This window comes from Pangasianodon hypophthalmus, chromosome 3 (genome assembly GCF_027358585.1).
Source record: "Pangasianodon hypophthalmus isolate fPanHyp1 chromosome 3, fPanHyp1.pri, whole genome shotgun sequence".
NCBI lineage: Eukaryota > Metazoa > Chordata > Actinopteri > Siluriformes > Pangasiidae > Pangasianodon > Pangasianodon hypophthalmus.
The window spans coordinates 13,667,017-13,682,612 of record NC_069712.1 but is presented as its reverse complement, the minus strand read 5'-3'; the positions used below and the strand labels follow the sequence as shown (position 1 = coordinate 13,682,612).

General features: G+C 39.1%; 3 protein-coding genes across 3 annotated transcripts; all 3 read right to left on the bottom strand.

Annotated features, from left to right (window-relative positions):
* Window positions 1-157: 157 nt before the first annotated feature.
* Window positions 158-4,485, bottom strand: LOC113543782 (calcium homeostasis modulator protein 2). Its single transcript, XM_053232924.1, has 2 exons — window positions 3,937-4,485; window positions 158-2,288 (listed from the first exon to the last, which is right to left on the bottom strand). The coding sequence occupies exons 1-2, from the start codon at window positions 4,480-4,482 to the stop codon at window positions 1,878-1,880; spliced, it is 957 nt and encodes a 318-aa protein (XP_053088899.1). The 5' UTR covers window positions 4,483-4,485; the 3' UTR covers window positions 158-1,877.
* A 1,567-nt stretch (window positions 4,486-6,052) lies between these two features.
* calhm1a (calcium homeostasis modulator 1a) lies at window positions 6,053-9,419 on the bottom strand. Its single transcript, XM_034301642.2, has 3 exons — window positions 9,211-9,419; window positions 8,508-9,079; window positions 6,053-6,559 (listed from the first exon to the last, which is right to left on the bottom strand). The coding sequence occupies exons 2-3, from the start codon at window positions 9,054-9,056 to the stop codon at window positions 6,062-6,064; spliced, it is 1,047 nt and encodes a 348-aa protein (XP_034157533.1). The 5' UTR covers window positions 9,057-9,079; window positions 9,211-9,419; the 3' UTR covers window positions 6,053-6,061.
* A 339-nt stretch (window positions 9,420-9,758) lies between these two features.
* On the bottom strand, window positions 9,759-15,162 carry calhm3 (calcium homeostasis modulator 3). Its single transcript, XM_026944444.3, has 3 exons — window positions 12,269-15,162; window positions 10,912-11,167; window positions 9,759-10,679 (listed from the first exon to the last, which is right to left on the bottom strand). Exons 1-3 carry the CDS (start codon window positions 12,553-12,555, stop codon window positions 10,230-10,232), a joined length of 993 nt encoding a protein of 330 aa, XP_026800245.1. The 5' UTR covers window positions 12,556-15,162; the 3' UTR covers window positions 9,759-10,229.
* Between the last annotated feature and the right edge of the window lie 434 nt (window positions 15,163-15,596).

The following is a 15,596-nucleotide window of genomic DNA, read 5'->3' as shown; positions in this document are numbered from 1 at the left end:
CAGCCTCCTGCCCTCTGCAGCTGCAGGCTATTAAGAGGTGACAGCAGCCAGGCGGCTGCGTTCTGCAAGGTTGTGAGAGGAATGGGAGTCATTTAGCTCCTCTGGTGACCTACACAGAAAAATAAACAGAGCTTGGACACACTGTGAAAGAAGCAGAAAGAAATGAGGGGGGAGAGAGAGTGGGATGGTAGAATGGTGCTGTACACATAATGTGGGACAAGCTATTTTTATTGTCTTTTATTGTCTTTAATGTTTATCATAGCAATGCCATCAGCCAGTGATTGTAATGGTTAGAAGGTGGAGGTTTAACACCCAAAACCTGAAAAGAAAATAGTTTGACTATTTTTTGCTAGGATCAGTAGTCAGTGACATCAAGAGCAGAAATCATTAATATAATCAGTGATTATATGATGAATGGGCAAAGTGTAGAAAAGCTAGATTTAGAGATTCAAATAATAGAGTTTAATTTATCTCACATTTCAAAATATTTGAACTACTACTACTACTACTACTACTACTACTACTAATAATAATAATAATTGTTGTTGTTGTTTCTACATACAAACACTTAAACTGTGTCCTTGTGTGTAATTATGTATTACATAATTTACAGGTTATTGCCTAAGATATTCAAAGTAAAACCTATACACATTTTCAAATGTGAAGCCTACACCGTTTATTTCTAAGCATGTTTGAAAAGTAACGACTAAAGGCTAAGGTGAGGCTGCTATTTTTAGCAGAAGCCTAATGTTGTGTTTCTCACATTTTTACCCCTGCAATTGTTAACAGAGGACATGCAAGAACCATCTGGAGCTGCTATTAGCAATGTGAATGGAAACCTAATTAACTGCTTTAAACCCAAACTTTTGATGCCTGCTTTTAAGGAGGATTTTAGCGTTCTTATAATATTCATAGAAGAAAAAACAAATGCACAAAATTTATAATAAAATATATTGTAAAATATTGTACATTATTTTACATAAGTATTGTACAATATGTAACAATAGTTGTCTGGACAGCACACAAACATGTCCTAACATAGGGCCTACCTGAGATAACATTCATATTCATATTCAGTAACCGCTTTATCGTGGTTAGGTTTGTGGTGAATCTGGAGCCAATCCTGGCAACACTGGGTGCATGGCAGTACAATTCACTGCAGATGGGATGCGAGTCCATTGCAGAGCACCATTCACACACACACACACACACACACACACACACACACACAAACACAAATATACATTCAGCATAGCCAATCCATCTGCATGTTTTTTTGGGAGGAAACCCGGGAAACTCCATTGTGAATCCTGAGCTCAGGAATGAATACTAGACCCTAGAGCTGTGAGGTAGCAATGCTACCCACTGTACCACCATGCAGCCCACCTGAGATAACATACATTCTCAAAAACTAAGCATCTTAACAAATGTTGACATTACTAATTACTAATTAATAAAGAATTAAAAGGGAACAGTATACAATACATATCAGCACATATTAAAAAAAAATACAAATAGCCCATATAATTTCAAAGGGTTTTCTATGTCTTACAAATGTTTTAGGAATGCAGAAAAGCTGCTTCAGTATGCATTATGTATTAATCATTTCTGATTACTGACTGCATCACGCAATTCATCCCATCATCAAACTACAAAAGATTTTAAAATATATGTTTGCATCTCAAGTAATCAATTTTCATACTGACCCATTTAAGCAAAATAAAGGAAGAAAGCAAACACTACTCAGATTTGCACAGCAGGGACAAACAAAACAGAATGAAAGTTTAGTACAGTGCTGTATCTTATTAGTGAACACAGCTATTATCCACAAGAAATGACCATAAGTTAGTTGATTACTGTCAGTGATCATTCACACCTTAACCTAACATTTCCATCTCAATGGCCTCAGTGTTGTTCCCAATTGTGTATTTGGCCCATTTATTGAGGCGACTGTAAAGGGGAGTCCCTTCATTCTCTCTGTATAAGTAAACTCCTGTTATCTGGTTCCATTCCAGACTGGAAATTGCATGTTTGGACCCCTGACATGCTGTCAGAAGCCCCTTTTCTTGGTCCTCAAGGGCTACAAACCCAAAGAAGGTCCTGATGCTCTCGGCAGCATGGAGCTTGGCATGAACCTCAGCAGTGCGTTGGAAAAGAGCGTGTTCACTGGCCCGATAGGTGGTCCAGTATGCCTCCTGCTGGTAGCCCAAGGGAGAGCAACAGCGCTTTCCACACATCACCAGGAACACAGCGAAAGAGACAATAGCCACCAACATCCAGCCCAACAGCTTGAGACAAACAACAAAATGAGAATACAAGTTATAAATACAAAGGTGGCAAAACATCCAAAACATCCACCTTAAATAAACTACTGAGGGTATGCCAGTGATGATGCTGATCATATGATAAAAGCTGTTCATGTAACATTGCTATAATGAACCAATTACAACCAAAGATACAGCACTGGTCTTGGTAATGCAAATTTTATAAAATACACATATACACTTACACCTTTTCACATATACACTTCCCAGCCGCTTTATTAGAAACACCTGTACACCTGCAAATTCATGCAGCCAATCATGTGGCAGCAGTGGAATGCAAAAAATCATGAAGATACAGGTCAAGAGCTTCAGTTAATGTTCACATAAAACATCAGAATGGGGGGAAAGTGTGATTGTGACGTGGTTGTTGGCACTGGTTTCGGTATTTCAGAAACTGCCGATCTCCTGGGATTTTCACACATAACAGTCTCTAGAGTTTACAAAGAACGGTGCGAAAAACAAAAAACATTGAGTGAGTGACAGGTCTGTGGGTGGAAATGCCTTTTTGATAAGATAGGTCACAGGAAAATGGTCATATTGGTTCGAGCTGCCAGGAAGTCTACAGTAACTCATATAATCACTCTTTACAACCATGGTGAGCAAAAAAGCATCTTAGCATGCACAAAACATCGAACCTTGAGGTGGATGGGCTTCAACAGCAGAAGACCACGTTGGATTCCACTCCTGTCTGCCAAGAACAAGAATCTGAGGCTATCATGGGCACAGACTCATCGAATCTGGACAGTTGATTAGAGAGATTAGAAAAAAATCACCTGGTCTTTTTCCAGTCTTCAGCTGTCCAGTTTGGGTGAGTCTGTGTGCATGGTAGCCTAAGATTCTTGTTCTTGGCTGACAGGAGTGGAACCTGATGTGGTCTTCTGCCGTTGTAGCCCATTCACCTCAAGGTTTGATGTATTGTGTGTTCTGAGATGCTTTTTTGCTCACCATGGTTGTAAACAGTGATTATTTGAGTTATTACAGACTTCCTGTCAGCTCAGACCAGTCTGGTCATTCTCCTCTGATCTCTCTCAACAACAAGGTGTTTCAGTCTGCAGACCCTCCGCTCACAGAATGTTTTTGTTTTTTGTACCATTCTTTTTAAACTCTAGAGACTGTTGTGTGTGAAAATCCCAGGAGATTAGCAGTTTCTGAAATACTCAAACCAGAGCATTTGGCACCAACAACCATACCATGATTAAAGTCACTGAGATAACATTTTTTCCCACATTCTGATGTTTGATGTAAACATTAACTGAAGCTCTTGGCTGATTAGATAACTGCATGAATGTGCAAGCATACAGGTGTTCCTAATAAAGTGGACGGTGTAAATCTATATTTAAAGAAACTACAAGGAGTTCCTCTTTGACTAAGATTGCATTAGAAATGTAATTTTGAATTGTACCTAGTTAAATGTCATGATAATTTTTCCAGTGGCCTTTTAACAGAATGGCAATATGATCTGTGAAACCCTAAATGTTTGTTTAATAATGTACAGTAACGGATGAGATCACGAACAGATCAATCATAAATGATTATTTTGCCTTGGGAATTCCTAAACGTGTGACTGAAGGAAAAAAATACTATTATAGCCATGGCAGTTTGGATCTGTTACCTGAGATTCATACTTGAGTCGGCGTTCAATGTATTTCCAAAAGTGCAGCAGCTCTGCAGGCACATCCTTACATGGAAACTGGGCCATGATAACGGAGCTCTGGGTAGTGGAAGGAAAGTTTTCCAAAGACTGAGGGTCCACAAATTCACTAAGCGCACAAACATAGGCCTCTCCTCTGAGGAGTGAGATGACAGACCAGGTTACTGGAGCCACTGCTGCACGGCCCACTATTGAACCCAGCAGAGCAAAGGCAGCAGCCCCAGACAGCTTCCGGCATTTTCTGATGCGACATTCCGAAACAAGGTCCCACGTGTTACGATTGAGCATTACTCCAATTAAAAAGAAAGCTAGGGCAGGTACGCCAATAGCAGCTAACCCATACAGGTAATTTCTCTGTGTAGAACATGGGCATTCAAAGGCAAATATGTTGTATGCAGTTTGACTAGCCACTGTCCCCAGGGCTATCAGCCCATTGAAGATCATTACATCCTTACTCTTAAAGAAAAGAGCAGCAAATTTAAAATTTTCAGAAATAAGTGCAGCCATGTATTCCTACTTCCTGTTTGGTCCTACCTGTTGGTGCTTGTGTGCTGATGATGAAGGATTTTGAAGGATTATTGCCTTAAAAATTGATCTTTGGACTAAACTCTGCAGGTCCCTGTAATGGAAGAAATACAGAGTGGGAATATCGTTGAACTGGAATGGTCTAGACATACCCAGGAAACCATGCTAGACAAGTTGTAACATGAAAAGCCTAAGGCAAGCAAGGCCACAGATGACAGAAAAGCACCCACCGTGGGTGTTAAGAAAAAAGCTACAAGAGAAAAGGTGGTTAATGCTGTTGCTTTCAGATGGAACGTCTGAGAAAAAGACCAAGGTGTATAGTTACTCTTCAAATCTTTTACTGCAATAAGAATGCGAAAGTAGAAGAATAGACATTACAATTTTATTTATATCACTTTACTATGCATATTATTTCACTATTCCTTTGTTCAGAGCATTGCTTTATCCAGCTCAGGTTTCAATAAGATACATTCTGAGTTATGTAATACAACACACATAACATATAAAGTCTAAAGTCAAAGCAACATAGTTAATATAAGAGTTTGTATAGCCATGTGCAGAAAAAAAACAGAGTAACGTTAATGGGAGGGGAAAAAAAGTCATACAAACCTACGTTCCACGGCTTAGAGGTACAACTTTTTCCAAAGATCCAAGAGGTTTTAAACAGAATAACAGGCTGAAGTTCAAAATAAAAATGAGTCACATGCAGAAAAACACACTGTTTGTATATTCATTTATATAAAACAGCACCCAAATTAAAATGAAAGTGAGAAAAATAGTCTTTTATGTGTCAGTCTTTAGCAGGACTAGCCTATGAGTCAGACTGGTGCCTGGTTTCTAACCCAATGGAAAACACAAGTATTCAAAACATGTGGTCAGGAACCTCACAGAGCAGCAAGAGGCTGCAGGGCGAAGCGACGCAAACACTAAATCAGTGTGGAAAGGCAGGAATTCCTGCACAGAAATCTGTGTAAAGCAAAAACTAGTCAGGTTGAAGGTAATGGAAAGGACAACAAAAAAATATATATACTTTGCTCTAACCCAGACAGCACACACAACTAGGAAGATGTTGGTTGGCACATGTTTTTTTTTTTTCATCCGCTTTTCCAGCCATCTTTGAGTATGTATACTTTAAACCAGTCAATATTGTAAAACAGCACCCCCTCATGGTAAAGATTTAGTTAACAGATTCACCTCAAGTTTCTTTCATGCAACCTTCAAACTCCCTTCAAACTCCCATGATTAATCAGTGTAATCTACTTTTGGGGTGTTGTTTCGCCAGAAACACGTGGCAGGCTACAACCAGCCACTGTGTAAATATTCCAGCTTATTAAGAACATCAGTTAACAGTGATCCAACACAACATGTGTTGACATTTCCCAATTAGCAAACAAGCTGCCTGGGCCTTTTTTTCCCACAATAACTGTAACTTTTATTTAAATTAAAAAAAAAAGCCAAAAGGTTTCCTTTTGGTCATTGAGGTAAAGGTTATGATGAAATTTAGGTGTATGCATAGCATTAATCAGCTGCATTCTTTGTAAATGATATCTATTCTTTAAAGTCAGACCTTGGAATAATACGCCGCACATTCATTCATGGACTTCGGCCTGTGATAACCATTAGTGTGTACAGAAGTATTTGAATTGTCATTAGTGTTTTCATCTTTTCCATATTTATGAATGCTAAGTGCAGGTTTACAGGTATGCCAGTTCCACAGAACTCTGTTCATGTCCTCCCTTTCACGGATGCCTAGGAGCTTCTCTTCTTCACTGATGGGCTTTTCTTCATCATTGGCTTTCTCTTTTCCATCCTTTTCCTTCACTTGCAGTTTGTGAAACACCATTTCACCACTGATGCTCTCAAAATATTGTTGAATGCAGACCTTGGCAAAACTTTTGGCATGTTCTTTGCACGTCTCGTCGAAGAGCCTACGTTCTGTATCGATGTAATGGGACCAGTATTTGGTTTTCAGGAAGATGGCTTGAGTGAAACAAGGTCTGATTGCTCTTATCAGAAAGGCCACAAAAGTTGTCAGCATCAAAAATGCCCATCCACAGGCCTGAGGAAAAAAAACAGAAAATGTTTTAAATCATCACTTGTCAAGCTCAGGTATCCTTTATGTTGCATCCTGAATGCAACTGAATTAGTATGATTACATGCATTAATAAATATGGAGCAGCATGAATCAGTATAAAGTTTGCTTGAATAAAATGCTGTCGAATGGTGGTCCATTTGGTTAATTTTTTTAAGGCAACAAAAATGTATCTAACTTGACCTGGCAAGCCATAAAAAATCCGCCTTGGATTGACCAGCTACCTGTTGCCAAAACACATAAGCTGGTAGACCATCTTTGCCAGCAGGTAAGTCATTTCCAGCTTCCTTATTACTCAACTGATTTAAAAACTAAACATTGGAGATTTTTCTCACTGCTGTGTTATTTTTTTTAAATATATATTTTATTTAAAATAAGTCGTTGTCTACAATGTGGCATTAGTATCTGGAATTCAGAAACTGTTTCCTTTCTATAAACACTAGCTAGTCTGACCAGCTTGGCCTGTGTTTGGCGGCTGGTAGATGGTCACACTAAGCAGGATTTTTCAGCAGGGCATGTCCCTCAGTCCTCTTAATGTGCTCTTTTGTGGTCAGGTAAACCATGGTGAGTGAAAGCAGGTGCACATAACCTACCAGTTTTTGTGTTTATTTTTCATTTTTATGTATTATAACATAAGAATTTGTTTGCTCTAGATTAATGTATTAATGTTATTTCAGTGTTTTTATTTTTGAGCTTTTTTGTGCTTTTCATTTCAATAATGCTGACATTATTGAAAATGACCACCAGGTGCCAGTAAAACTACATGTTAACTCTCAGGACCTAAGTAACACCATGATGAATTAGTACTTTATGAGCCTGTCTCAAATTCCTCTAACTGTTCCCAATTTTCTCTACACTCTTAGAAAATGTAGCTGTAAGGGTTCTTCAGCTGCCCCTATGGGTGAACCCTTCAATTTTTCTGTGTACAACTTTTTTTTGGAAGCTAAGAACCCTTAATTTTCCAGTGAATCCTTATAAACCTTTGAAGCATTCTTTTATTCTGTGAGTATACTCCACTAGGGAATTCATATATAAGGCAGCATGCATCTGAGTGTCCTGTGAACCTTTACATGTTTGGTGTGTGTGTGTGTCTGTGTGTGTATTTGTGTGTGTGTGTGTGTGTGTGTAAGAGAGAGAGAGAGAGAGAGAGAGAGAGAGAGATTAGGTGTTTTCTTTTGAGACAGTACAGTTTGTTTGCTCTTTTGAAATTTAAGTATGCTTTATGCAGTCTTTGTATTCAGCCATATTCAGCATGGTCTAGTAGCTCCTGGTTAGTTTTGTTAGTGTAATACCACTCAAAAGTTGTAAAAGTCCACATGTTTAACCACAGTTACATTGTAGACTACAGTCAATAGGCTCCAAAACAATACAGATCAAGAAGCAGATTGATTTTGGGTGAAGTGCACCCTGACAGGTAGACCACTGACAAGCAACCATGGTTGTGTATGATTTAATATTCATATTAAGGCTGACATACCCACAGCTGAGCTCCTCGTATGGGAATTACTGTGCTGAGATATTAGCTAAATAAATAAGTAAATAAATAAACAAACAATTGGCACATAAGTTTCAAATAAATTTGGATGAATTTAGTTAGATATAAATATCTGATATGTATTTCAGTTTAGTTGTAGATGTTGAAATTAGGATATTTGGGTTTATTTGGTTACAAAATTTTATTTGGCAACTTATAAAAATTTCATAGTAGATTAAATACAAACCAAATAAAAACAGGTGAGAATTACACAGAATCTGGGGTGGGTCTAATTAAGACTTTAATTAGTAATATCTGCTCCTGACTATAATATTTGGGCTTTGTGTATATGAAAAGTGTGTGTGTGTGTGTGTGTGTGTGTGTGTGTGTGCGCGTGTGTGTGCGTGCGCGCGCGCGCGCAGAATGATGCAGAAACATTACCTGCGACATAACCCGAATATACCTGGATGCTGCCTCCCTGTTGATGACATCATGCGCCTCGAAGATATTCTTGCAGGGAATTGTCGCCAGCAGCCTCTCCATGTCTTTATCAGGCATCAGCACGTGGCTCCGGTTGAGGAAGTGGCTCAGGTCGATCTTGGCGCTGTAGGCGCATAGGAAGCTCTTGCCGTCCATGAGCGTGACGGCGATCCACACGGAGGGAGCGATGAGCGCGCGCTGGGTCATGGAGCACAGCATGTAGCGCAGCACTGAGGGCTCCTTCTGCCGCTGACCTGTGGGTCTCTTCCACTCCTCAGTCAGCACCGAGATGTTATTATTCAGCACGTAGCCCAGCATGAAGAACCATAATGGAGGAACGATCAGGATGCCGATCCCGTACGCGTAATTATACTCCGGCAGACACGGACAGGTGAACTCAAAGGTGGAGTAAAGCTGTGCGCTCGCCAGGGCCATGATCCCACATATACCGTTCATAAAAGACTCCTGGTTAGCTTGTAAGAACTGGAACATCATCCGAAACTTATCCATGTTGAGAAAATTTCACTTGGAAACTAGTGACAATGGAGGGAAAACACACAGCAATTATTTTAAACTGGTAACTTTTTTTTAATCCTAAATACAATTTCTTTTATCCTAACTACGATCACTGTAAACTATCTCTCAAAAATGGTAAATGGTTTACCAGAACAGGTGAGCTGATTGTCTTTACGCGCAGAAGTGAAGAGTCGCCTTTGCGCACGCAGGAGCGCACACCTGGGCTTCGTCCCAAACACCACACTACCGTAGTGACCTGTAGGCTTATGTCACAACATTACGTCAGCTGGCCTACATTTTTGACATGCTATTTAGGAGGCTAACATGTGGTTTGGGACGTAGCCGTGCTGAAGCACAACTTTGGCCACTCCTTACCGCCCAATGCGTCCTCAATGTAATTTTATTAGAATCTTATTTAGTTCTTTAAACATTGTGAGAATATTTGTCAATGCTGCACTACCTACTTTGATATCAGCTCAGATTTTATTTAGATCAGTATTGCGACAGTTAAACGATCAAGCACATGGTTAGAACCAGTACTAGCCTATCTGCTGCACGCAGCTCAGAGAAGAAAGCCACTGATGTCAAGATCAATAAGCGTTAAAATCTCTTTATTTTATTTACTGACATATGAATCTCTACCACATTTGCATCATATTCATATGCATGTCAATGCTGAGTAATGTGTGTGGGGAGAGCCATGCAAAACTAAACAAATCCAGTCCTGGCACAGGCAAATCTCAGCATGCAAGGTTTCTAACTCGTCTGGCTAAAAGTCTGATGCAAACCTTGCAGTTCATACAATTGTCAGGTGTAGAAAATTCATTTTTGTTTATATATCTTTATGCAATATCTTTATTATACATCATTTTTTTTTTACAACTGTTGTAACAAAGAGGTAGCGTAATTGTTTTACTTGAGGCTTTACTTGAGGCTTTGTGGAACATTTTTAGAAATATAAGCAAAATATAAAATATTTCACTTATTTCGATTTAAGGTAAAGGTTTTAGAGGAACTTTGTTTTCTGGGATGACTGTGAAATTTCCCTTACAACAGGAGGCCACACAATTGAGAGCTAAATTCATTTCAAATCTAATACAGTTTTATATCTTACATTTGATCCTTCATATATATATATATGCACTAGTATATTATTTTACTGTCACTTCACACATCTGAGTAAAGTATATGTCCATTAGGATCTTCCCAAGTAATACATTTAGTGGGCCTGTACACCATCTTGGTCACATCCAGCTCAGGTCTGCACTGGAACCAGGATTCGAGCAAGTGATCCACCTGATCTTTCCTGGTCACATGATGGAGACGCTCATCTTGTTCCTCAGTCTCATCAGGGCTTTTCTTAAATCTGAAGCTGGGGGAGAGTGGCAGCCTGAGCATCACATCATCCTCAATATTTTCAAAGAAATGCACTACACATTTTTTCGCAAACTCTCTGGCATGATGGACACAAGTCTCATCAAAAAGCTTTGCCTCAACATCCAAGTAATTGCTCCAGTAGCGTGTCTGAAGAAACGTGGCATGATTGAAGCATGGTTTAATGACTCGAGCCACTGCACCCAGAAAAATGAGGCAGAGAAGGATGGACCAACCTATTGCCTGAAAGAAAGCAGAAGCCATGACTAATATTTACATCATCATATAGACAAATCGTATTAACTATCACATTTTTTTTTAAATCAAGCAGTTGTTTTTGCCCCATTTAGTACATAAACCCTTTCAGGTTATAACAGATTACTATTTCATCAGACCATTACTGTTCAGTCCAAAGTGTAATGGGTAGAAAATGCTTTGTCGTGGTTTGTGTAGTTTATGTGAAAAGTCCACTTACTTGAGAGTAACAGCGCACATAGCGTGAGACAGCTTTCCGGAAAGTGCTGTCTTTAAAGATGCTGTCTTCCTTGCAGGGCACCTTAGCCATGATCCTGATCAGATCCAGACCAGTGTCATTGGGGAACCCGCTGAAGTGTTTAGGGTCCACACTCATGCTGAAGGCGCATATGAAACACTTCCCATCCAGTAAGGATACCAGGATCCACACCATGGGAGCTAACATGGCCCGCTGCATCATAGCTGAAAACAAATACCTATAGGAGAGTTGCTTGTTTTAAAAAAACTGGCATGGGAGTAGGATTGAAACAGTTTTATAAAATAGTCTACAAGAATAGACTTGCATGAGAAACAACATTACCTACATTAAAGTCTATAATAAATAAACTACAGTATGTGTAAAATTCAGCAGCTAGAATTCTGACTAGGTCCAGGACAAGTGACCACATCACTCCCACTTCAGAGTCCTTGCACTAACTTCCTGTCAGATTTCGTGTTGGTTTTAAAATCCTCATGCTTACCTGCAATGCTTTGCATGGCTTGGCTCCCCAGGATTTAGCTGGGAGCTTTTAACCCATTACGCCCCAAAATGTGATCTCCGCTCCACCAATTCTAATCTTTTAACTGCCCCTCTGACTCGTTTGCGTACTCTGGGTGATAGGTGATTTCTTCCTATGCTCCAAAACTGTGGAACTCACTACCATCTGATCTTAGAGAAGCCCAGTCTTCTAATGTATTTAAATCTTCTCTCAAAACTTATTTCTTAGGACAGCTTTTACTTGATGACTTTTTAAAAAATTATTATTATTATTATTGTTATTATTATTGAATTGTATTTTATTATTAACTGTTTTTCTTACATGTTTATATACATTCTTTTATGCTATGTGACTATGAGACTTTTTTTTCACTATGAGACAATTGTTGCACTCTACAGCTCTGTGTATGTTTTTTTAAAAACATATTCTATTTATGCATATCCATATTCTACATTTCATTCCTCTAAAGGCTGCTAACCTTTTTACATAATAGTCTACTAGCTTTTATTTTATTTTATTATATTCTATTTTTATTTTTTTTTTATTTTTTATTATGTATCATTGTTGCACTGTGGGACGAGGAAAAACATGTCCCTACATTACATCACATGTATGTCATATGTATGTGACAAATAAAGAACCTTGAACATTGAACCTATATACTTCTGTTTCTATTTTCTTTTCCTATATAAAGCGTCCTGAGAAGCCTTTTTAAAGGAGCTATATAAAATAACGTTTTTATTATTATTGTTGTTATTATTATTATTATTAAGATTAATCATTTTATTCAGGTAATTTAATAACAGAGAGAAGGCTTACTTCACCACAGCTGGATTTTTGGCCCTCTTGCCTGCGGGTCTGGCCCATTCCTCCATCATCACTCCAGTATGCCGATTAACCAAAATTCCGAGTAAGAAGAGAATAACCGGCGGAACAAACATCACCCCGAGTGCGTACATTTTATTGTACTGCGGCAGGCAAGGGCAGTTAAAGTCAAAGCTGGTGTAGAGTTTTACGCTTACCAGAGCCAGCACCACGCAGATACCGTTGGAAATGGACTCGGAATTCGACTGGAAATATTGCAAAACTACCTTTAAGCGATCCATCAGAATAAAGCTCGGTTCGGAGTGGAGGACCTAAAAACAAAGACGCAGTGGAGGAGTGTGTGTGTGTGTATGTGTGTGTGTATGTGTGTGTGTCGACTGTGCAGGCGGTTTATGCAGCCCAGCAATATTCAAAGCACTCAAAACAAACAATCCGGTTTAATCCATTCATTCTTTTTACAGAATAAAATAAATACGAGTCGGACATAATGACCCCGTCTGTGAATACCTGTCAGTTCTAAAGGTCCATGGCGTTAAGTAAACCGTGTGGAGGTAGATGGTAGATGGAGGCAGTGATTTAGGCCAGCACATCTGAGTGCTTCAGCTTAGGCTCTTCCCCTGCTCCACCCAACAGGTGCATAACCACACCATCAGAAGCCAAACACACCGAGAAATACAGAGTGAAGTGAATAGTGCACAGCCGGGAATGCTGGGTGAAAGCTGCAAAGATGAATACACTTTCATTAATCAGCCTGTCTCACTCTTCAGGACAAGGTCTCCTTTCTGAATATTATTAGGAAGTGGCATACTGTAGAGAAGCTTACTGAAGAGAAACTTCTAAACCAGATGAATGAGTTTTTGGCGTGAGTAAAACATCATGCCTAGTAATAAAAAAAACAACAACCCTATTAGTTCATTCAGATCGACACAAAAGAATATGGACAATGCACATTGTGTAGGAAGCAGCCTGCATTTAAGATAGAAATAAAAAAGGACTATTGAAAGAGAGAGCTTTAGAGTGTCCTCTGGTGGTGAAACAATTCAGGTCATTGTCTCAAAGCAGCTTTACACAAACAAAAGTAAAGTGAAGTGTGTGTGTGTGCCGTCTCTGATGAGCAAGCAGGGCGACGGTGGCAAGGAAAAACTCCCTGAGATGGTGATAGGAAGAAACCTTGAGAGGAACCAGGCTCAACAGAGAACCCATCCTCATATGGGTTTACACTGTAGTGTGCGTGTGTGTGAGCACAATGTGTGTTGGTGTAGTCCATGGAAAACAGCTGAAGCGTTTTCGTGGCAGTGTGAAGCATTGCCGGTGGACAGGTCCAGAGTGAAGGGGGGGAGGTCTGGATCACCAGCAGCTCAGGAGTGATGCTCATCTGGTCCAGAGCGTAGTGGGGTCTGGATCACCGGCAGCTCAGGAGTGTAGCTCGGCAGAAGGAGAAGGAAAGTGGTTAGGTACACTCACAGTCACCGTGTGGAGATAAAACTCAACATCCACGAGTCCCCCAGATCTACTCCTTTGATAAAAACACTAGTCGCTAAATGCTAGGTTAAATAAATAAGTCTTCAACCTCGACTTAAACACTGAGACCGTGTCTGCTTCACGTACATTAACTGGGAGGCTATTCCATAATTTTGGGGCTTGGTAAGAGAAAACAGTGCTGTAGCTCATCTTTTCTTTCTCTATAAATGTGTAAGGGTTTTTAACCATCACTCATCCACCATCACCATCCACATACTGTGCTTTTCACTCACACCTGCTGGTAGAATATTGTCTGATATTGGGCTGTCTCCAGTACTGGACTGCTGTAGTCCTGTGCTCTGTGCCATGCCTGCAGACATCCACTATCAGAGAAAATGGTACTAAATGATACCTTTCCTTTCTAAGGTAGTACCATTATCTTTTGTACCTTTAATATGTATCTTTCATATTAAAGTCTGTCTTGAAGTGCTGTCTTCTTTGTGGCAATATGCTGGGGGTAGCATTAGAGCCAGAGAAGCAAGGAAGCTCAACAAACTCATCAATTCAATTCAATTCAATTTTATTTGTATAGAGCTTTTAATGTATATATTTCTGTAAAGCTGTTTCTGCATAAAGCTTTTAATTTATATATTTCTGTAAAGCTGTTTTGTGGACATTGCCACAAAACAGCTTTACAGAAATATATAAATTCTGGATATACATTTTACATTTATAAATGAATCCCTAGTCAGAGGCTAAGGTGGCAAAGAAAAACTCCCAGAGATGACATGAGGAAAAAAACCTTGAGTGGAATCAGACTCAAAAGGATCCCATCCTCATCTGGGTGACACCAGCTAGTGCATTTATAAATAATTCCCTTCTATTCAACTGTGTGCAATATAGTCAGAAAGTGAAATTGTATAACCAGGAAATTCATTATAGTTTTAACCTGAAGTCTATTTTGAAGTTATCAACTGTTCACTGATGGAGACTTGACTGCAAAACTGTTAGTGGCAACTGTAGTCCTAAGCCATCATAGCAAAACTGTTCATATCATTTGCAGTCCAAATCCATGTTCCTGGTTTCTGTCCTGGGATGTCCCCTGTATAGTTTCTATAGTGGCTGTAGAAAGGAGGACACTAAGCATACTATTATCCACCCTGGACAATCACATCCCCTCCATGCCCTATTGGTCATACAGCAGTGCACCTTCAGTAACAGATTCATTCAGCTCCACTGTAGCAAGGAACCCAATTATTATTATTATTATCATTATTATTGTTATTATTATTATTATTATTATTATTGTTGTTGTTGTTGTTGGAGGTGGTGGTGGCAGTGCAAGGAACTCAATTATTATTATTATTATTATTATTATTATTATTATTATTATTATTATTGTTGTTGTTGTTGTTGTTGGAGGTGGTGGTGGCGGTGCAAGGAACTCAATTATTATTATTATTATTATTATTATTATTATTATTATTATTATTATTATTGTTGTTGGTGGTGGTGGTGGTGGTGGTGGTGGTGGTGGTGGAGGTGGTGGTGGTGGTGCAAGGAACTCAATTATTATTATTATTATTATTATTATTATTATTGTTGTTGTTGTTGTTGTTGGAGGTGGTGGTGGCGGTGCAAGGAACTCAATTATTATTATTATTATTATTATTATTATTATTATTATTATTATTGTTGTTGTTGTTGGTGGTGGTGGTGGTGGTGGAGGTGGTGGTGGTGGTGCAAGAAACTCAATTATTATTGTTATTATTATTATTGTTGTTGTTGTTGTTGTTGTTGTTGGAGATGGTGGTGGTGGTGGTGGTGTTTTTTGTTTCGATACAGTGACATAGCATAAGGG